This window comes from Prionailurus bengalensis, chromosome C2 (genome assembly GCF_016509475.1).
Source record: "Prionailurus bengalensis isolate Pbe53 chromosome C2, Fcat_Pben_1.1_paternal_pri, whole genome shotgun sequence".
Taxonomy (NCBI): Eukaryota; Metazoa; Chordata; class Mammalia; order Carnivora; family Felidae; genus Prionailurus; species Prionailurus bengalensis.
The window spans coordinates 129,878,840-129,900,593 of NC_057350.1; the positions used below are offsets into that span (position 1 = coordinate 129,878,840).

The window sequence follows — 21,754 nt, forward strand, 5'->3', positions numbered from 1 at the left end:
TATTTTTTTGAGAGAGAGACAGAGCACAAGTCAGGGAGGGGAAGAAAGAGAGGGAGATACAGAATCTGAAGCAAGCTCCAGGCTCCTAACTGTGAGCACGATAAGGGGCTTAAACTCACGAACTGTGAGATTATAACCTGATCCAAAGTCGGATGCTTAACCGACTGAGCCACCCAGGCGCCCCTTTTACTCAGTTTTCTTAGCAGTGACATACAAATACTAAAGAACATAACTCATAACATAGATATCAGGATTAAATTAAGTAAGGCATGTAAAGCACTCTGTACAGTAGCTGGCTCATGATAAGTAGTCATGTTTAGTCATTGTTACAGTGCTTACCAGTGTTGTTGTATTAAGGGTTAAATGCAAGGAATTGAAGTAGTTTATACCTAATGTTGTAAAGTAAGATTTGAGACCATTTTCTGAGAGAGAGCCATGCTGAGGATGGAAAAACAGGGGAGAATGTTATGAACTATTGCTGATATGGATGCAAATAGGAGGCAAAAGCAAGTCACATGTTTTTATATTTACCCATAGATTTACCATTTTTGGTGCTCTTATATTCTTTAAAGATTCAAATTTCTTTCTGTAAAAGTTCCCTTTAGCCTAAAGCATTTCTTATAATTAGGTCCCAATGGTGACAAATTATCACAGCTTCCCCTTACTTGAAAATGATTTGCCTTCATTTTTGAACAAAAGTTTCACTGGCTATTGAATTTTAGGCCAACATGATGGTGGTGGTGATGCTGTTTCCTTGAAAGATGCTTTTCCGTTGTCTTCTGTCCTCCATTGTTTCTGAGGAGAAATCGGCCATCATTTTTGCCATTATTCCCTTGTGTTCAACGTGTCTTTCCATTCTCTGGCTACTATCAAAGTTTTCTGTGTATCTTTGGTTCTGGCAGTTTGACTATGACATGCTTACGTGTGGTTTTCTTTGTATTTTTCATGTTTTAGGTTTGCTGAGCTTCTTGGTACCATAGGTTGATGTTTCTAATCAAGTTGCAGAAAAGTCTGGCTATTAATTTTTCAAAAATGTCTTTGCTGATTCTGTCTACTCTCTTTTTGAGACACCAATTGCATGTTAACAGATCACTTGATATTGTTCTAGAAGTTCTGGAGACTGTATTCATTTTTATTGTATGTTTTTTCTCTGCGCTCCAATTTGAACAGTTTATTTTGTCCTCTCAAGTTCACTGACCTTTCTTTTGCAGTGTTCTAGCTGCTGTTGTACAAATCCAGTGCATTCCAGGTATTGTATTTTGTAGTGTTAAGAGTTTTGGTTCTTGTTTTTAGAATTTCCATGTATCTCTTCAAATTCATCATTCGTCTTTCCCTTTATATGTTTAACATATTTATAACAATGATTTTGAAGTTATTCTCTGCTATTCCAACATCTGGCTCATTTAGGGATCTGTTTTCTTGATTATGGCTTGAACTTCCTGCTTCTTCACATGTCTAAACCTTTTTATTGTATAGTGGACATTGTGAATACAGGCATACCTTAGAGTCCCTGCAGGTTTGGTTCCAGGCCACTGAAATAGAGTGAATATTGTAATAAATGAATCAAATTTGGGGCACCTGGGGGCTCAGTCGGTTGAGCGTCTGACCTTGGCTTAGGTCATGATCTTGCAGTTCATGAGCTAGAGCCCCACGTTGCGTTCTGTGCTGACAGCTCAGAGCCTGGAGCCTGCTTCGGATTCTGTGTCTTCCTCTCTCTCTGCCTCTCTCTCTCTCTCTCTCTCCGTCTCTCTCAAAAATAAACATTAAAAAAAGAAATTTTTTTGCTTTCCCAGTTCACATAAAAGTTATATTTATATTATACTGTAGTCTATTAGTGTATAATAACATTATTTCTAAAAAAAATAATGTAGATATCTTAGTTTAAAAACCTTTATTGCTATAAAATGCTAACCATCATCTGAGCTTTCAGCAGGTTGTAATCTTGCTGGTGGAGGGTCTTGCCTCAACGTTGGTGGCTGCTGACTAATCATAGTGGTGATTGCTGAAGCTGGGGATGACTGTGGCAATTTCTTAAAATAAGACAACAACGAAGTCTGCCACGTTGGTTGACTCTTCCTTTCACAAATGATTTCTCTGTAGCATGTGATGCTGTTTGATAGTGTTTTACCCACAGTAGAGCTTCTTTCAAGAGTGTAGTCAATCCCCTCGAACTCGGCCTCTGCTTCATCAACTAAGTATATGTGGTTTTCCAAATCTTTTGTTGTCATTTCAGTAGTCTTCCTGGCATCACCAGGAATAGATTCCGTCTCAAGAAAACACTTTCTTTGCTCATCCATAAGAAGCAAGTCCTCATCCGTTCAAGTTTTATCCTGAGTGCAGCAAGTCAGTCCCATCTTCAGGCTCCACTTCCAGTTCTCTCGCTGTTTGCACAACATCAGCAGTTCCCTCCTCCACTGAAGTCTTGAACCCCTCAATGTCATCCATGAGTGCTGGAACCAGCTTCCAAACTCCTCATTAATACTTACGTTTTGACCTCTTCTGAATGACAAATGTCATTAATTGCATCTAGCATAGTGAATACTTTCCAGAAGGTTTCGATTTACTTTGTCCAGATCCATCAGAAGAATCACTGTCTATGGTGGCTATACCCTTACAAAATGTATTTCTTAAATAAGATAATAAGACTTACAAGTCAGAATTACAACTTGATCCTTGGGCTGCAGGATGGATGTTGTGTTAGCAGGCACAAAAACGGCATTAATTTCCTTGTACATCTCTATGAGAACTCTTGGATAACCAGATGCATTGTCAATGAGTAGTGGTAATATTTTGAAAGGATCCTTTTTTCTGAGCAGTAGGTGTCAACAGTGGACTTAAAATATTCAGTAAACCGTGTTGTGAACAGATGTGCTGTCATCCAGGCTTTGTTGTTCCATTTACAGAGCACAGGCAGAGTAGATTTAGCAAAGTTCTTCAGGATCCTAGGATTTTTGGAATGGTAAATGAGCGCTGGCTTCAACTTAAAGTCACTAGTTGCATTGGTCCCTCACCGAGTCAGCATGTCTTTTGGAGCTTTGAAGCCAGGCATTGACTTCTCCTCTCTAGCTATGGAAGTCCTAGATGCCATCTTCTTCCAACATACAGCTGTTTTGTCTACATTGAAAATATGTTGTTTATTGCAGCCACCTTCATTAATGATCTCAGATCTCCTGGGTCACTTGCTGCAGCTTCTCTATCAGCACCTGCTGCTTCACCTTGCACTTTTAGGTTATGGAGACAGCTTCTTTCCCTAGACCTCATGAACCAACCTCTGCTGGCTTCCAGCTTTTCCTCTGCAGCTTCCTCCCTCTCTCAGCCCTCGTAGAATTGAAGAGAGTCTGGGCCTTGCTCTGGACTAGGCTTTGGCTTAAGAGAACGTTGTGGTTGGTTTGATCTTCTATTCAGACCACTCAGACTTCCTCCATATTGGCAGTAAGGCTGTTTCATTTTCTTATTGTCCATATGTTCACTGGAGCAGCACTTCTAATTTCCTTCAAGAACTTCTTTGCATTCACAACTTGGCTGTTTGGTGCCAGAGGCCTAGCTTTTGGCCTGTGTCAACTTTTGACATACCTTCCTCACTAAGCTTAATCACTTCTAGGTTTTGATTTGAAGTAAGAGATATGTGGGGTGCCTGGGTGGCTCAGTCAGTTGAGCGTCCGACTTCGGCTCGGGTCATGATCTCACGGTTTGTGGGTTCGAGCCCCCCGTCAGTCTCTGTGCTGATAGCTTGGAGCCTGGAGCCTGCTTCAGATTCTGTGTCTCCCTCTCTGCCCCTCCCCCGCTTGTGCTCTGTCTCTCTCTGTCTCTCAAAAATGAATAAATGTAAAAACAAAAAGTTTTTAAGTGAGAGATATGTGACTCTTCCTTTCACGTAAACACTTAGAGGGCACTGTAGGGCTATTAATTGGCCTGATTTCAATATCATTGTGTCAGGGAGGCCTGAGGAGAGGGAGAGAGATGGAAGAGTGGCCAGTCTGTGGAATAGCCAGAGAATACACACAACATTTATTAAGTTCACTGTCTTATATGCATGCAGTTCATGGCACTCCAAAACAATTACAATAGTAACACCAAAGATCACTGATCATAGATCACCATAAAAATATAATAATGAAAATTTTGCAATATGAGAATTATTAAAATATGACACAGATATACAAAGTGAGCAAATGTTGGAAAATTGGCTCCAATATCCTTGGTCTACATAGAATTGCCATAGACCTTCAATTTGTAAAAAAACAGTTATCTGCAAAGTATAATAAGGTAAAGCATGGTAAAATGAAGTATACCTGTAATAAGTTGTAGGAGATTCTTGGATTGTGTTACCTTCCTCTGAAGAGTGTTGAGTTTTATGTTAATAGGCAATCAAATTATGGAGAGTTCATCTTTTGGGGGGAATGGGAGTAGGGGTTACTTACCATGTTTCAATTTTGTTAAGACAGGTCTCTTTGGGTTTTTCCCTTAGTCCTCTGGCATGACCCTTAGTCCTGAGATGATACCCTTTCTTCCAAAGCCAGCCTTTCTGGGTTTCTCATGGAAAGCCTGAAATGTTTCCCAAGTCCTTATAACTTATATAACTAGGCAGTTACCTCAGGGGAAAAATTGATGAAATGTAGGATCTCACTTTGTTCTCTTTCGTTCCTTCAAAGATTGTAACCCCTCCCATTTTATGCCTACTTTTGATCACTCTTCAGTGCTTAAAAATTACTTGTATTTTTCCACAGTTGATAATAGTTATCTGTGGGATGGTTCATTTGATAAAAACTACTCAGCCATTATTGGAAATAAAACATAGGAATATATTTTTGGGCAGAGCTAATAGTTCAATCATTCCCAGGGACAGTGTTTGTGCTTTGGCAAGAATCTGTACAGCTGTTGGAGGATCTGCTGTGGCTCAGTAGCCTGGCTTGGTGGGTACAGAGTGGTCACTTAAGGAACCAGATATTTCTCTGCTGTGGAAGAACCATGAGAGTGGGACTAAAGGTGGGAGAGAGCTGAAGAGGTAGGAAGTTGGCTTCTTCCAGCCTTCATTTCCTCAGTACCACTGATGTGGTCAGGCTTTTGTGAGGGGTGATTGGAGATAAACTATGTGGCTGTCCAATAGTGGGTGTTTATGATTGTGGAGGCCACTGAGTTGAGCTTTGCCAAGGCTTGATCCAAATGGCACAATTCTTGTCATGTCATCTGGTGACTTTTCAGTCCTTCATGGAAGCAGAAGTGCCTTGTTCCCACATGAGGTAAATTGGAGTTGTCATTGTTACACCATAATCAAGAATATCACCATCACATCCATGCTGCCTACCTTTGAGAGATATGTTTCCCCATGGTTCTTTGCTCTATTGGTTAGGCTATTGTTGGTGTTAAAAGAAACCTAAGATAACAGTAGCTTAAGCAAAGTAGAAGTTCTTTTCTCTCTCACACAGTAGTCTGGGTGTAAGCAGTCTAGGGCTATTGAGGTGGCTACTCTGGGTCAGGGACTCAGGCTTTCTCCATCTTGTTGGTCTGTTATCACTACTCTGTCACCTTCATCTGGATGGGCCAATATGACTCAACACCACCCACCTTCGTTCCAAGCCACCAGAAGAGGAAGGAGGGCAGCTGTGGGCATGTCAGCCTACCCCGCCCCCCCCCCCCCCCCGCCCCCAGGAAGGACCCATCCCGGAAGATGCATCCATCACCTTCATATCCCATTGACCAGAATTTAGCTCCCCACCTGCAAAGGAAGCTGGGAAATACCATCTTTATTTGGGGGTAGCCATGAATCCGTGTACACATCTAGAGTTCTACTACTAGAAAGGGAGACTGTAGGAGAGCCTGGGTGGCTCAATCGGTTAAGCATCTGACTTTGGCTCAGGTCATGAGCTCACAGTTCATGAGTTTGAGCCCTGCATTGGGCTTTGTGCTGATAGCTCAGGGCCTGGAGCCTACTTTGGATTCTGTCTCTCTCTCTGTCTCTCTCTCTGTTCCTCCCCCTCTCGCTCTCTCTCAAAAATAAACATTAAAAAAAACATAAGGGAGACTGCATATGGGAGGATAGCCACCAATCCAAGGTCATGTACCTGGGTTTTAGCTCAAGGGTCACTTTACAGAAGGAACCTGGCACTCGCTGGAGAGCCAGTGGAGCACTGATGAAGTGAGAGATTTCCATGTGGTCGGCACATTTCTCCTTAAGGGTATCGGAAGACAAGGACTGTCACTCTAATGTAGATCATTTAGTGGATATTGTGTGACTTAAGGAACATGGCTGGGTCCATAAGCCACTTGTCAATTCCAGACTTGTTCCCCAGTGACTACACCATGTAGGAAAGGTGTGCCAAGCTGAGGTAGAAAGAACCCAAGTGATACCAGTGTTTTAGTGCTGACCCTTCCAGCTTCACCCATGACTAGTAAAGTCACACCAGGCGTGCCCTGGTCTTTCATCTTCAAATTAAATTTGGGTTTGGATTGAATTGGGGTATGTCTAAGGTGTGTGGCTAGCACCCATGTTCTAGAATTGTAAGATTCCTCAACACTCCACAGCTTTGCATTAAAGCAACCTTCCATGGGGATGCAGCCACTTTAACTCCTCTGTAGAATTGAGTTGGAGGTCTGAATGTATGGGTACCTGGCATGCTTGCAGACCACCTGGGACCTGCAGACATGGGTTCTGTTTCCTTGGGCTTCCCTGGGTTGTGGTCTTTGTAATCAGAAGTCACTGCACAGCTTCCCATACAATTAAGCTTAATTTTTAATCTTTATTTTTGTTTCAAAATACTCTATTTCTGCCTTTAGAACTATTACATGTTCATTGTAGCAAGTGTAGAAAATAAAGGAAAGTATAACAAAGGAAGCAAAAAAAAAATTACCCACAATATTGTTACTCATACTGGAATTATTAAGGCTTTACTGTAGTCCCTTAATTTTAGTATCTAAGAAAATATGAAAAATACTTATGTCTCTATTTCAGTTCATCAAATTGGGATCATACTATTCTATATACATGATGTTTACAACCTGCTTTTTTTCATTTGACCATTTCCTCAAATCCTTAAATATTTTCAAGAATCTGATTTTAAATGACTGCCAAGGATTCTAATCACATGGATGTACCACACTGTACTTAATCAGTGCCGTGGACATTCAGGCTGTGTCTGAGTCTTCATTATTGTTAACTACATAGCAGTGACATCTCCATTTCACACGGACAACTTCTTAGCTCCTATCATAGATGCTATCATAGCTCCTATCATAGATGCAGGTGAGCTCAGAGAGGTTGGATGGCCTGCCCAAGGCCACAGCAAGTGAGTGATGGGTCCCTGCCATCTGGCCACAAGGCTGACTGCACCCTGTCCAACCGCCTCTCCCCAGTGCCAGGAAAGAGAGGGCATAGGTGTGGCATAGGTGTACTGGGGACGGTTGGCTCCTAATGTGTTGGTTTAGGTAGAAAAGAGTCAGCGTGGTTTCCCCAGGACATGCTGTTCGGGGTGGTTTGTGATGCCCCTGAGGAAAGCCAGCTGACCACACAGCAGCAAGTCGCCCTGCGCCCACTCCACTCCTGCCTGCTGGGGGCAGTGATGAACCCAAGCCTGGGTGCCTGAGTTCCAGGAGGCTGTGAGAGTGGGAGGCAGGTGAGGCCAAGCGGGCTTTGGCAGGGAGACCACTCAGCTCTTGCTTCTCGAGGCCCCCACCCAAGGAGGGCAGGAGATACGCCTGCCAGTGGCCTTGATCCTGGGGAAGCCTTCTCACCTGGATCTGTCGTCCCCTGCGCAAATACTTTTGTCATTTCCTGAAGACCCGTCCTCATTCTTACTTGGCACCAACCCGCTTCCTCTGAGAGGGACCACTGGGCTCACTGTCGAGTGCGGGGGTGGGGGCAGAGACAGCAGAGCAGGACCCGCCTTAGGCTTGGCATGGGTATCCCCTCTTTTGCTGGCTGTCACCGCCTGCATCACTGGGCTTTTGCCCTTACCTGACACCTTTGAATTTTAACCTTTCTTTGCTTTTCTCTAACAGGCAACCATTGGGATTGACTTCCTGTCAAAAACTATGTACTTGGAGGATCGTACGGTGAGTGCCAGACTTTAGAACTAGAAGGCTAGGGAGGGCCTGCCTCGGAGCCCGTCACCGGGCTCCACTGAGAGAGCCCACTCCTGCCCCAGAGTTGGCAGTGCCGGTGTCACAGAACCAGGGCCTCCCCCAGCCCCCACCCCACCGTGAAGACGGCACTGAACCCCTTGTCCACGGTCCCACCCCTTGTGACAGGTGCGGCTGCAGCTCTGGGACACGGCCGGCCAGGAGAGGTTCCGCAGCCTGATCCCCAGCTACATCCGAGACTCCACGGTGGCCGTGGTGGTGTATGACATCACAAGTGAGTGTGGGTCCTGGGGGCAGAGGGAGGGTGGCTCACAGAGGCTCCAGGGCCTGTGTGTGTGTGTGTGTGTGTGTGCGCGCGCGCGCATGAGCACACATGCATGTGTATGCCCACGTATGTGCTTGTCTACTGACTGCAAGAAGACAGGTCCTTAGTGGTGGGGTGAGTTGCCTTCCAACACCAGCATGTGTCCACCTCCCCCGACTCTCCTGTGTACAGGACTGAGCTGGCCCTGCTCAGCAGGGACCTCTATGTAGAACTGAGCAGAGATGCTCAGGAGGCTGGCCCTACTCCCACCTGCCCTCCTTGGCCCTGACGGCCAGAAAGACCCTTGTGGAGTGACTTCTGTGTGTGTGTGTGTGTGTCAGGATGGGAGCAGACACTGGTCTTTGGACCAGTCTGACCTGGCAGCCATGGTTTTACCAGCTGGCATCCCAGCTCCTCACTGGGTCTGCTGGAAGGAGAGGCCAAGTGGGGCTGGGAGAGCACTTCTCACACAGCGCAGCTCTCGTAGCCAGAACAGCTGTTCTTGAGAGCAACTGCACAGCCCTGAGGGAGGCCCGTCCCGGGGGGGCCCAGGGCAGGTGCAGAGCTGCAGCTGCCCGGGCGGGTGCAGCAGACCACACCCGGTGAGCCCTTGTGCTGTGGTCGCGCTGGTGGCGGGAGGGCACCCTGGGCGCCAGCCACAGCACTGAGATCATGTGGGGAAACAGTGTGCGTCCCACTGCTTCGAGTCGAGTCCGCGGTCCCTGGCTCCGCCCGGCCCCTCTTTCCATCCCTCCCTGACTACAGGCTCCCCACCTACCCTGAATACGGGTGAGAGATGGGGCCTTCAGCCTGGGTTTGTGCAGCCTGACGGGAGCAGGGGAGAGAGCAGGCTGGGGGAAACCGAGGCTTCCCGAGATAGGCTGCCTCCCCTCAGCCCCTCAGATGTGTGTGCCGCCGAGGGGTGGACATCACCCTGCAACTACTCCCCACGTCTTCTGACTGAGGAAGGGGCTGCCCTGAAGCGGACTTATCTCTCATTGCTCTTGTCTCTCCTGGGGCCGCCTTCCCCCTCCTGCTCACAGATCCTGAGGGTTCTCTTTGGAAATCTGGCCTTTCCCGAGCCAACCTGAGCTCCCCTCAGTGGGAAGCCACTCGGTAGGGCCTTCCTCCCCAGGGGCTCCTATGGTCCCCTGCCAACACACACGCTTCCAAACTCAGCCAAGTCCAGTGTACCCATTTCTCATGCTCTTCTCTGAGCCCCCAAAGTCAGTTCTGATTCTCAGGTGGGCCCCTAAAACCACTAGTCCGTGTAGCACATTATGACAGTGACCTTCCAACAGGGTGTCTTCCAGGGAGTGGGTCAGCCACATGAGGGTCTCTGCAGGGCCCAGAGGCAGCAACTCCACAGACGCATGGGTCCCCAGCCTGGAAGGCCCAGACCCAGTGGTCTGGGTATGAGGATGCACAGTCCCCCTCCTTCCTGCTGCCCCTTCCCACCTTCCCCCTCGCCCCGCTCGGGCTGGCTCTCACTCTGTTGTGTCCCCACTCCGCCTCCAGATCTCAACTCCTTCCAGCAGACCTCGAAGTGGATTGACGACGTCAGGACAGAGAGGGGCAGCGATGTCATCATCATGCTGGTGGGCAACAAGACGGACCTGGCAGACAAGAGGTAGGTGTGAGGGTGCAAGGTGCAGGGTGCTGGCGGGCCCGGCCCACCCTCCACTGCTCCGCAGCTCCTCCTGGACAAGGAGTTCCGGGATCGCGTGAGTGGCGAGTCTGTGCTTCTGATCTGTCCCCATGCGCCTGGGGCGCTGGAGGCTCCAAGAGCACCTGGTAGACCCTTGCCCCACAGTGTCTCAGCTCTGAAGCCCCACCTTCCACTGCCAGTAGAGACACTGCTCTGAGGGACGTCTGCATGGAGTGGTCTGGGGCCTGGCCGTGGCCACAACACAGCTGCAGACAGCAGTCCCTCAGGCCTCCGTGGGCTTCTGCTTGTGCTTTGTCTCTGCCCATGAGATGCCTGCGCTGGTGTGAGGGTTCTGGTCCCCAGGTGTGAACATGCAGAATTTCCTGTCTGTTGCTGTGTCTGGTTGGGTGGGACACTTCCTCCAAAGAGGCTGCTCCGTGGCCGCCTCCAGTGCACAGACAGGGCTGACTTAGGTGCCACCTATGTGCATTCGTCCACTTATCTCATGGGACCTGACTCAGTCAGATAAAGCAACGGGTCCTGGACTATGAGCTTCGTGAAGTGTGCTCTGACCATCTACAGAATTATCTGACTCAGAGCCTGCGTTATTGGGGTCCTGTCCTTGACGTAAGGGGAATGAGGTTCAAAGCACAGGTCTGTTGTTAAGTAAGCCCTAAGTATGAGGTTGAGGCAGTCACTTCTAACCTCACTGTCCTCCTGTGGAACGGGGACTGTTGACACCACCCCAGAGGCGATATGTGGCTCAAAGTGCTTTCTAGATGTGGCTGCACGGGATGGTGGACCCCTTGGGGGGCGGGCAGGTATGGGAAGGCCCGCTGCCCGCTGCAGGGCCTGCTGCTGAGAGGGAAGGCACTGTGGAAGGAGAAGGGGAGAGCTGGTGTCCGGCCGTGCTCTGTGCCCTTCGTGCTGGACGGGGGCCCTGGATCGGAGCCCTGTCCCCAGGGCTGACTAGTGGGCCAGGCCCTCCTCATCTCAGGGTGTTCCCTTTGCCTCTACCGGGGGCTCATTTCCCCCCCTCCCCTCACTCGCAGGCAGATAACCATCGAGGAGGGGGAGCAGCGTGCCAAAGAACTGAGCGTCATGTTCATCGAGACCAGCGCCAAGACTGGCTACAATGTGAAGCAGGTAGGATGCGCCTGGCGCTGAGTCCAGCCAGCCGGGCCACAGGGCCACATCACTCGTGGGCCTGAGGGGCTGGTGACCAGGCTGGGGCAGGCAGCCTGGGCACTATAAACCCCACCTAATGGGAAACAAGATGACAACTTTCAGAGCTGGGAAGGCACACGAGAGGGAAAGAGTGCTCGCTGTCGGGGGGTGTCTGCAAGTACGTCATCATTAGCCATTATTCAGGCAGCCAGTTGCGTGGCCCATGTAACATGCTGTGTGTCCAGCCACCAACTTCCAGGTGAGAGGAGCAACATTTCCCTGGCATCTTACCTCATTTGGGAAGGGGGTACAGGAAATTCAGTTCAACCAGTATTTTGGCGTTCATGGCCTCGTGCTCGGCAAGTGCTCCGGGCTGTGCAGGGCCGGGTGGGCTTGGAGAAAGGAGTCCGCCCATGGTGCGGTTGGAGCTTGCAGGAAGCGAGGCCTGGGAAATTGAGCCCATCAGAGAAGCCATAGTGGGGGGTTACTCGCCTCACAGCAGGGGGCTCCCTAGGTCCCCAGACCCCCAAGGAGTCCACCGGTGGGAATCAGCAGGTCAGTGGACTTGGGTGGGAAAAAGCTACTCCTCCGTCTTCACTGGCCTCTGACTGCTCTTCAGCCCTTCCTTCAGCAATGAATGCAGGCAACAGGACTCCGTGATGGGGGCAGTGCCTGTGACTTCATCACAGTAGACATCCCAGCCCTGTTCTTGTCACCTTGCGGTGTGACGGGTCCCTCGGCCTTTCCCCACATTGCCACTGCAGTTCAAGGGGTTACTACGGGACCTGCTGCCAGCTCTTGCTGTTTAACATGCTCATGGGGAAGCAGATTCGCTGCTGTGTAACAAACTTGTCTTTAGAGATTTTATAAGTGTATTTCAGTTCATTTTTAAACTCCTGTAGAATTGATGTCACACACTTACAAGGAGCCCATAGGCTTCAGCAGACTGCCAGAGGGGGTCTTTGGTTCAGGAAAGGTTAGGAGCCCCTGCCTTCAAGGAAGAGAGGGCTTGAAGAGGTGAGGAAGGAGAGTGTTGCAGACAAAGGTAACCCGTGAGCGCGGGTGCAACAGGAGGGGTGCTGCGGCATAGGGAGTGGGCTCAGTGAAGAGCATGGCTCCACAAGGGTGTCACTTCCACCCTGCCCCCCACCCCCCACCCCAGCAGTGCCTGGGAGCGCTACATCAGGCTGTCCATGCAGCAGCTGGTCTGGATGCGGTGACGGTTCACCCGACATGGATGGTGCCCGGAGTGCCCTCGTCATGGCTCTGTTCACGCCCATGCCCTTCCCAGCACTGCTGTGGCATCTCCTGGAGCAGGGGCTGCCTGTCCCTGGAGCATGTAGGAGGCACTGAGCTGCTGCTGTGTGTGGCCCTGATGGGAAGTCATGGGCAGCGGGGAAACCACAGGCAGCATTCCATAAGGCGGGTAGCTTCTGCCCCAGGGGTCAGGCGCAGGGAGATGCTGATGCCTCTGTTATCTTACCATGCTCTGGAACCCAGATGATGGTCTAAGCAGGAGTTAAATGTGGTCTGTCCAAACCCCATTTAGTTCAGGAGTCTTCATGCAGTGCAGACTCCTGGACTCTAAGCCTGATTATTTCTGCTCTCAGAGACCCCACACGGCACCCCAGGAGGTTCCTTCTAGCTGCCAGTTTGGCTGGTGGCAGAGGCTGTGACCATTTTGACAGGCAGAGCAGGGCTGCCTGGGGAAGGCCATGAAGGAAAGCTCCAGAGGAGCGACCGGACCCTTAGCACCCTCGCTCACTTCTTCCTGCCCGACTTGGGGCCTCCTCTGCGGCCTGCCCAGAGGGTCCCAAACACCGCCAGGCCCACCAGTGACTTCCCCACTCGGGTCCTCACCACTGTTGGCCCTGCTACCAACCTGGGTGCTCTCATAGAGCTGGGCTCTAGGGTGAGACCATGAACAAGACCTACCTTATCTCACTTGAGTCTCCGGAGTCAGTGTATGTGGTGGAGGAGAAGGGGGTGTTCAGAATCTTCCGGTGCCTTAAACTTCTGCTTTGTGCTTGTCACCTCCTAGGTTCCATGCCTGCCGCACCTGACATCCCCACGCACCCATCCCCATGTGCACACGGGCGTACACACCACACACACACAATTCTCCCTGTGCACTTACGCAGACTTACACAGAAGCCCCACATGTGCACACGCCCTACAGACATTCTCTCACACACTTACACAAATTCACAGATACCGCACATCCACATACTCCACACATATGCCTCCACATACAGCATACGCATCACACTAACACCCACACCCAAGCCCACAATTTCACGGTCTCACCCGTGTGCTCTTCTCTCAGAATTCTCTTTCCGATGTGACTGTGTGGCCCTGGCTCCCGGTACCCTTCTGCCTCGATGCCTGTGGACTCCTAGAACCCCCTAGGGAGAGGGTCATTTGTCTTGAGGGCAGGTTAAAAGTTGGTGCCCCACATGGCCAGTGGGACAGGAGCCCACCTAAGGGCCTAGATTTTCTGCACTGGGGTAGATCCCTCACAGTCACCATGACTGATACACAGCTCCTGGTGACCCATGGCCAGGCTGCCTGGGTGACAGGCCTGCCAGGGCCCAGACCTGTGACAGGTGCTACGGGCAAGGGAGAGAGGTTAGGTGCAGCCCCTGCCCTCCAGGGCACAGTTAGCAGGACAGACAGGAAAGCAAGGCCCGGGGTCAGGACAAGAAGAGGCAAGAGGGTAGAGACGTAGCTGTGGGGACAGGAGGGATGGGTTTCATGCTGCATCTCCCCCTCTCTCCAGCTCTTCCGACGTGTGGCGTCAGCTCTGCCTGGAATGGAGAATGTCCAGGAGAAAAGCAAAGAAGGGAGTATCCTTTTCCTTTGATAAGTTGTAAGTGAGTGAAAGATGCCGGAGAAGCCATTTATCCATTGATGTATTCACTTAGTATTTTAGAGCAGTGGGCGAGCCTCGCCTCGTCTCCAGCCCATCCTTCTCTGCTGGTGAGTATGATGTGGGGCCTCCTCTGTGCCAGGACAGGGCTGAACTCCAAGGGCTTGAACACCTCATCCAGCTCTAACAGCCTAAGCTTCTACTTGTAAAGCAGTGGGGGATTGGGTAACACAGGGATGTGAGTGACAGTGTAGGGCGGGGAGTGAAAAATAGTAACTCTGCCCATGTTTACAGTGAACATCACTTTGTATTTCATGGATACAAGTAGAGTGTCTGCTGCACAGGAAGGCCGTGTACATCCAGAACATGGTTCAACCTGCTCTACCCGACACACTTCCTACCACGTCCTGCCTGCTTCCTCGGCCCAGCCCTGCACAGCCCCATAGTGTCCACTGCTCTGTGGGACAAGGTCCGCGTGCCGCTTGCACGGTCTATCCCAAACCTCAGGTGACACTCAGAAGCTGAAATTGAGGTGCAGAGAGGTAGTCTTGACTTTTTCCCAGTGGGAAGGAAGGCAGTTATTTATACATACTCTGCCATGTTACAAAAAAAAAGTGTTCATGCGTATATACACAAGATAAACAAGATAAAAACGTTATTTGCGTACACACACATAAGAAAACTGAGGTGTAGGAAAAATCAGAGATAAATGAATACTCAAAATATACGCCATGGCCAAAAAGTGGCAAGGAGAGAAAATGTGACCTTTAGAAGAAGCATGGCTCTTTATAGTACTTAAAGCCAAAAGAGTCCCTCCCCTAGTCCTTAAGCAGGTGCCACAGAAACATCCCGGGACGCCTGCAGCAGGCCTCAAAGCGCTGCCCAGGAAGAGGCCTTCTGTGCGGTGATCAGGCCAGTGTGGGAGGAGTGGCAGCCTGACTGTGCATCTTGAACCCATTCCTCTGGTGGTTCTGATCAGTGCTCCTCCAGCCCACAGCCCCCGGGCACCCGTGGGAAGGGCTGGAGAGGGGGCTGTGCGGAGGCCCTGCCCTGGGGAAGTGGCTTCCCCCGGCAGCATCCTCAGAGTCTAAGTGACAGGCTCTGACTAGAGCCTGAGGGGTCAGTGTTGCTGCGAGGGACTAGAGCAAGGCACACTTAGCCCCGTGCTAAGAGATGGAATCCATGCCTGGCCAGCGGGCTGTCCACCTCCAGTGCACATCTATAGGGTGGGATCGATAGGTAAACAAGGCTGAGGCACTGGTCACCAGGAAGGCTTCTGAGAAAGGGCCTCTCTTGCTTGTGTTTACAGTCATCCCACAGCCCAAATGAGCTTTGCTTCAGGTGGGTAGGGGTGAGGAGTTGTATGAAGAAGAGGGGTGGGAACTGGTGACCCTGCATCCTTCCTCCCCAGGCCAAGCACAGAGCCAAGTCCCTAGGTGTTTGTGGAAAGACAGAGGATCTGTGTGGGGCAGCTGAGGGATGCACAGGGACATGAGCCAGGGTGGTAGTTTCTCTGTGAGTCATCTTCCTTAGCGCAGCTCCCTGCAGTGATCGACATCAAGCTGGACAAACCCCAGGAACCCCCAGCCAGTGAGGGCGGCTGCTCCTGCTAATGCAGCCTGACCTGCCAGCTTCCTTTGACACTACTCGCTTGTTGTGTTGCTTCCTATTGGTTAGCTTCCTAAGGGGGGTGGGAAATGAGCTTATCAAGATGGGAGGATTTTTCTTTTCTCTCTGTCTCTAGGAGTAGGGTGGGGTGGGGAGGGAGGCTGGGCATCAGGGATCACGTCACTCTTAACAGCTGTTACTTAAACAACTATTTTTTGGTTTGGTTGTAATATATTGTACTTTATTAAGATTGCCAAAAACTGTTAAAATTTAAAAAAAATTTAAAATCATGTGTATACAACTTTTTGCCAGATAAAAATGTAGTCATTTTTATTTAAAAGATGTGCTTTTTGTTTTTGTATATTTGTAAACTTACAGAGAACCTTTTCCACACACCTCCTCCTTCCTGTCCTCTTTGAACCGTTAATCACCTCTGCCCTCCTCCCATCCCAGCCCAATAAATTCCAACAATTAACTGGGCAACTTAATTAGGCTCCAATCCCAGACCCTACCAAACAGGCCCTACCTGGTTAAATCAAACACTGAACAAAACAGCCTCTGAAGAGGCAACTTTTAACTCTGTCCTTCTTCCGTGGCCAGAGTGGGACATTAGCCATGGCCCCGAGGTGGAATTAAGACGCTGTGGACAGCAGGGAGCCCGGCAGCAGGCCTCACTGGAATTACTCCTGCCTCTCCCCTCCCCTCTCTGAAAAGCCCTGAAGGGGGTGGAAGGCACTTGCCACAGGCAACCTGTGTTCTCTGTGGTCCACTCAGTTATTGGCAGATCAAGAGGTCATCGGAAGGAAGGATGAGGTGCTGTCGGCAACCGTGGGCTTGTGTCCATGTGTGGTTTATAGCCTTGGGGCACCGTGTGTGGTTCTGAAATGTTCTAACCAACCTTCCCATCATTCAGCCCACAAGTGTGGGTTGAATCTAAGGGAAAGGCAAAGAGAAACTCAGTGTGTGCCACCCTGAAGCCTTCCTCTTTGGACGTCTGGGAAGCTAGAGCCTGTATCACACAGTATTTGTGATTGGGGAAGGGAGGGTGGACTGCGGTACCGCCACCTTGAAGATGCATGTGCAGATCCTCGGTTGCTGATACTATTGAGTGCCGTTCTGGAAAAGCTGACCTGATACATTTCTGCCCCACTGGCATAATGCAGGTGTAATCTTTGTGCACTTACCTTTGTGGCTATCGTAGCAGCACTCTGGTTGCCTGAGGGTACTGCTGAGGCGGGGTCTCTAGAAGGCTGCCCAGAGCGCCGTCCTTGCCATTTTGACTCTTTTCTGAGAAGGGCTTAATCCTGAGAACCTGTAAAATCTCTGAAGAGAATTCTAAGTAATGTAACCCCATTTGGCCAGCATTCCAAATAGACCCACACTTACTGAACCTGTACCTGCACAGAGCCAGGCAGTAGGCAGAAACTCTGTCCCCACTTGGTAAACCCTATCCTTGAGGCTGGCATTGACTCTGCCTCCACTGCTGGGCGCATGTCCTAGGTGAGCTAAAGGACCATCTGGAAGTGGTAGGAGGGGCACCTCCACAAAGGAGAACTCTAAAGTTGTTGCATTAGAACTTCTCAGAAACTAATCCAAAATGGCAGCCGAATTAAGTGGAGTAGAGCCTGGCAGGACTCACTGATATTTGTCTCGTGGGCCTGCCACACACTTTCAGTTTAAGGAGACTGTATGTCAGAGCTGATCTTTAGAGAGGAATTGATCTTCAGGTGAAGAAAAGAGGAAGCAGGATTCACATTGAGCTCTTCTAGTAGGCAAAGACCGATGTATGAACGTAATTCCGATGTCATGTGTTTAGTTTTTATATGTGTGTACATAATTATATATAGAGATAGACTTGTGTATACACCTTCCACACATTCTCACAGAGATACATGTGCTCAATGTATATTCTTGTTTTTCCTGCTCTCAAGTTGGAACTTGCATTGTGATAACAGTTTTGGAAATTCAGAAGTACTGCAACGTGTTGAAATAAGAAATACTTAATATTGTCAAAAAACTTGTGATTGTCTTGCCATCAATAAACTAATGCATAGATGTGTTAAACTACAGGCAAAAACAGCCATGGGAATATGTGCACCGTATCTCTCTATACTTATATGCACAGGTGTGCACGCCCATGTGGGCCAATACCCCCCCCACTGTGGCACACCCCCAAGTGGTGCTTGTTGGAACAACAGAGTGCTTACTTACCTCGTGAGAATTTCTAGGAGTCCACATTACAGCACCTGGCCTGGTTGGCAGTGAGGGCCATTGTTTGTGGCCTCTGGGACAGCCCCATTTGCTGGGATCTGCATTGGGTCCCAGTGAATGAATGTATGGTGGATTATAATTTTCTTGGTACTAAAGAGTAGCTTTTCTTAAATATTACTGTAAAAACAGAGTAGAAACTCAGTTACCTTCTCAAGTGCACACACAGTTTAAGGCACCACGAACATTTTTTCTTTCCATCACAGCCTAGGAGCAGTAAGAGATGCAGATGTCATTTGGCTTGATGTGGCCTCAATGAGCCGTGCCTTCCTCACACATACACAGGGTCCTCTCTCGAGTCCAGGCTCTCCCTAGCCCTGGGTCTTCTGAGGCAGGGGCAGTTGTCTCCTCTTGTCCTCCCATCTTAGTGGTGCCATGCCATCCCATGACGCTCCCTCCCTCAGGCCTGGTTTCCACACCTCACTCTCTGGTCTCTTGGGGCAGCCAGATCTCTCACACAGACGTGGGTTGGTTCCTTGGCTCTAGTTTTGAGCAGGTGCCATCACCGTTCTCTTGTCTGTAGATGGTATCTTGACTTGGAGTTAAGGTTCAATCATCAAATGGCCAGATTCCCTTGAAGAAGAGGTGATGAAATTGCCTCTGCATCCCTAGTGAGTGTTACATCCTAAATCCAGATGGGCCAGCACGAGGCAAAGCCGTCGTTCAGTCCTCCCTGAGGACTAGCCCTCACCTGGGAGACGGCCAGGGTCATTGTGTTCAGGTCCCCTTTTTTTAATTTGGGGGTCTCAAAGAAAAGCTGGCAGTAAAGCTCCTATTCCACAGACATCTGAAAAGAGCATGAGATGCAGGAAGCAGAGAGCATATTTATAGATGTACACACATGCCAGAAATGAACGTGTGACATCAGCAGCTTGAGTGTGTAGTCCAAGGTTAGCAAGCTGGGTGATTGTGAGCAAGTCTCTTTGGGTCAAGAGGCCTCTCTGCCATCACTGTCCCCACTCTCTTCCCGTAGGCACCCTCAAACATCCTGAAACACTCCTGGGTCTGAGGAGCAGTGGCCAGATCAGTTCAAGTGTCTCAGGCAACAGAAACCAGGATTCAAATGTCAGCAGCTAAGTGTACAGACATATCTTGAGTGCAACAGCTCTGTCCTCCTGATGGCAAGGCGGTGCTGGGCGTCCCTGCCCTCAAGTACCAGGTGTGACAGAATGGCACCGCTGGCTTCGGTGTCCTGCAGGTAGAGCAGCCTCATTCCTTCACACGGCAGAAGGCAGGTGAGGATGTCAGGAAGTGAGAACAGGTAGCCAAGGACGGAGTCCGCTCTGAGCCACGTGAGGGGTGACCTAACAGAAGTATGTCTTTGTGCAGCGACCAAGCAGGGCCGTGTGCTCTCTAGTCTCCAGACTACCTCTCCCCAGGCATGGGAGGCGTCGCCACCCAGCAACAGCAGCATGAGGCAGCAGTCTCACAGGCACCCTTCCTGCCTCACAGGCAGGGAGACAGAGGCAAGAGGGCGACTTGCTCGTGATCACCCAGCAAGTCAGAAGCAGTCAGGGCCAAGGTGTCTCCATTCTTCATCACCAACTTGTGTGTACAAACGTGTGCACTTGCACGGGAAGGGCTGCTGTGCATGGGGGCTCCTCAGACCAGCTCTTCTCCGGTTAGCGTGTAAGGTTCTGTCCAGCATATCCGAGCAAGCTGGGAAAGAATGCACATACATTTCATGCTCCTCCATTGCCAACAAGGCCCGGTCTCCAAGTACGTTCTGATCGTCATGGGCGCCTGCAGACCAGGGCACCCTTTGAATTTTTGAGATGAACTATTTAGGTGTTCCAAAACATTGGGCTCTCATGTGTAAACTCTGCTCCAGAGCCCTACGTGGCTGACGCTCCCCGCAGGACATGGTTTCTCCTCACAGTGGGGTTTGGGAGCTTCCTTCCAGTGGGAAGGCTCCATACACGGAAGGCTAGCCAGCATCGCATGGTGTGTCGACTTGTCCCCTCACTTTCCCTCCCCCATCTCCTTAAAAGTGGTTGGCCACGAGGAGCACAGAGGGTGGCGTTTCCATCTTTTACTGGCTCAGCAGGCGTAAGTGGCCACATTGACTTTACATAAAACTGTGTAAAATGTGGAAGATTCAGCATGTTGATCAAACAATAAACTGTCCTGATTCTCAACACAAAACCTCTTGTCTGATGTTTCTAAGTGGTGCAGTCATATATGGGGTGTGGGGTGCAAAAACAGATTTCTTCAAGTGCCTGCTCCACAAAGACCCTCTTCTCTCTGGGCGCTGGGCCTACCACCCAAAGCCCACTGCTTCTTCCTCCTCTTGACCTGGGTCCTCCACATACTTGGAAGGGGGAAAAGCAAGGCACACTGATGAGGTTAAAGCCACACTCATTTCCATGATCTCCACTCTCCCTAAAGACTGATGGAAGGGAAAGCCCCAGGCAGCATTGAGACTCAGGGGTGTGTCACCCCTGGTCTTCACTTACCATGGCTGGGGGTTTGAAGGGTGGGTACAGGGACTGAATCTCTCTTCCTTCTGATCATTTCCAGAAAGCCATTTAAAGAATTTAAGGTGGGGCGCCTGGGTGGCTCAGTTGGTTGAGCGGCTGACTTCGGCCCAGGACATGATCTCACGGTTTGTGAGTTGGAGCCCTGCTTTCGGCTCTGTGCTGACACCTCGGAGCCTGGAGCCTGCTTCGGATTCTGTGTCTCTTTCTCTATCTGCTCCTCCCCTGCTCATGCTGTCTCTCTCTCAAAAATAAACATTAAAAATTTAAAAAAAAAAAAAAAAAAAGAATTTAAGGTGAACCATAATCATTCTTGAGGGGACACCAAGCAGCCACAAACAACCTCCCACTCCTCCTGCACTAAGTAGAGAATATCCTTGAGAGGCCCCTTCAGGGCTCAGTCATCTCCAGACTAAAAGATGCCTTGAAGGCCAGGACAGTTGTGGGACCAATCCAAAGAGGACACAAAGGCCAAGATCAGGCATAGAACTGCCCCAGTCCGAGAATGCTGGGATTCCTAGAGTACCGGGTCTCATTCTTGTTCGAGTTCAATTTCACTACATATCTCTTCCCTTCAAAAGTTCTAAAGTTTCTGGAATATCTTCTAATCTGCCACCTCAAGGAAGGTACCTCTAAATTAGGAGGCACAGGAAATAGATGTCTGTGCCCACTAAGCCTAACTTTCCTGGCTGCCAGATATAAAATGTGAGGTAGAGGAGGTACAGGGGATGTCAAGGGGCAGAGGCCTGACGACAGCCAAAGTGCACACACCAGATGAAAGCCAGAGTCCAGCTGTTCTAAGACCAGAAGCCATTTCCCAGGATTATAGTGCTCAGGGTGACAGGACTTGAGACAGCAAGGAGAAGGAATAATCTCCCTGAGGAGGACACAGCATCTACCTGCACGGCCGTCCGGCACCCCTCCCCTTGCCAGGTGAAGAGAGCACAGCTGGGGCTCCCCAGACACCAATGGGAAGATTACAGAGCGCTGGTGAACGACCTGTCTAAAGTGCCCCACATGGCACTGAGGGATGCTGCTCAAGGTGGCCTTCCTTATCACTGTAGCTGTATTGGTGTCCAGTGAGCAAGAGTGGAGAAAGGAGCTTTGGTAATCCTTTGCTAATCTCAAATGAAAAACTACCAAAGTAAGTATACTGATACACACAAATATACCAAAAATACCACAAACAAAAACACGTATTTCAGTTCAAACATAATCTTAAGTCAACAGAACGTCAGCACCTTGCACATTAACAGGACCACAGGGGGACATTGGGATCCCAGGAGGTGCCGAGACAGAGACCGTGGGAAAAGAGAAGTGGCAAACCCAGGCACTCC

General features: G+C 49.8%; 1 protein-coding gene across 1 annotated transcript in view; it reads left to right on the forward strand.

Moving 5' to 3' along the window:
• RAB6B (RAB6B, member RAS oncogene family) overlaps window positions 1-20,085 on the forward strand; it is a 62,317-nt gene extending 42,232 nt beyond the window's left edge. Inside the window, exons 3-8 of the mRNA XM_043595371.1 lie at window positions 7,996-8,049; window positions 8,245-8,350; window positions 9,899-10,010; window positions 11,081-11,174; window positions 13,975-14,041; window positions 15,613-20,085. Coding sequence (XP_043451306.1) covers window positions 7,996-8,049; window positions 8,245-8,350; window positions 9,899-10,010; window positions 11,081-11,174; window positions 13,975-14,041; window positions 15,613-15,677 — 498 coding nt within the window. The 3' untranslated portion in view covers window positions 15,678-20,085. The remainder of the gene's footprint in view (window positions 1-7,995; window positions 8,050-8,244; window positions 8,351-9,898; window positions 10,011-11,080; window positions 11,175-13,974; window positions 14,042-15,612) is intronic.
• Window positions 20,086-21,754: the final 1,669 nt, after the last annotated feature.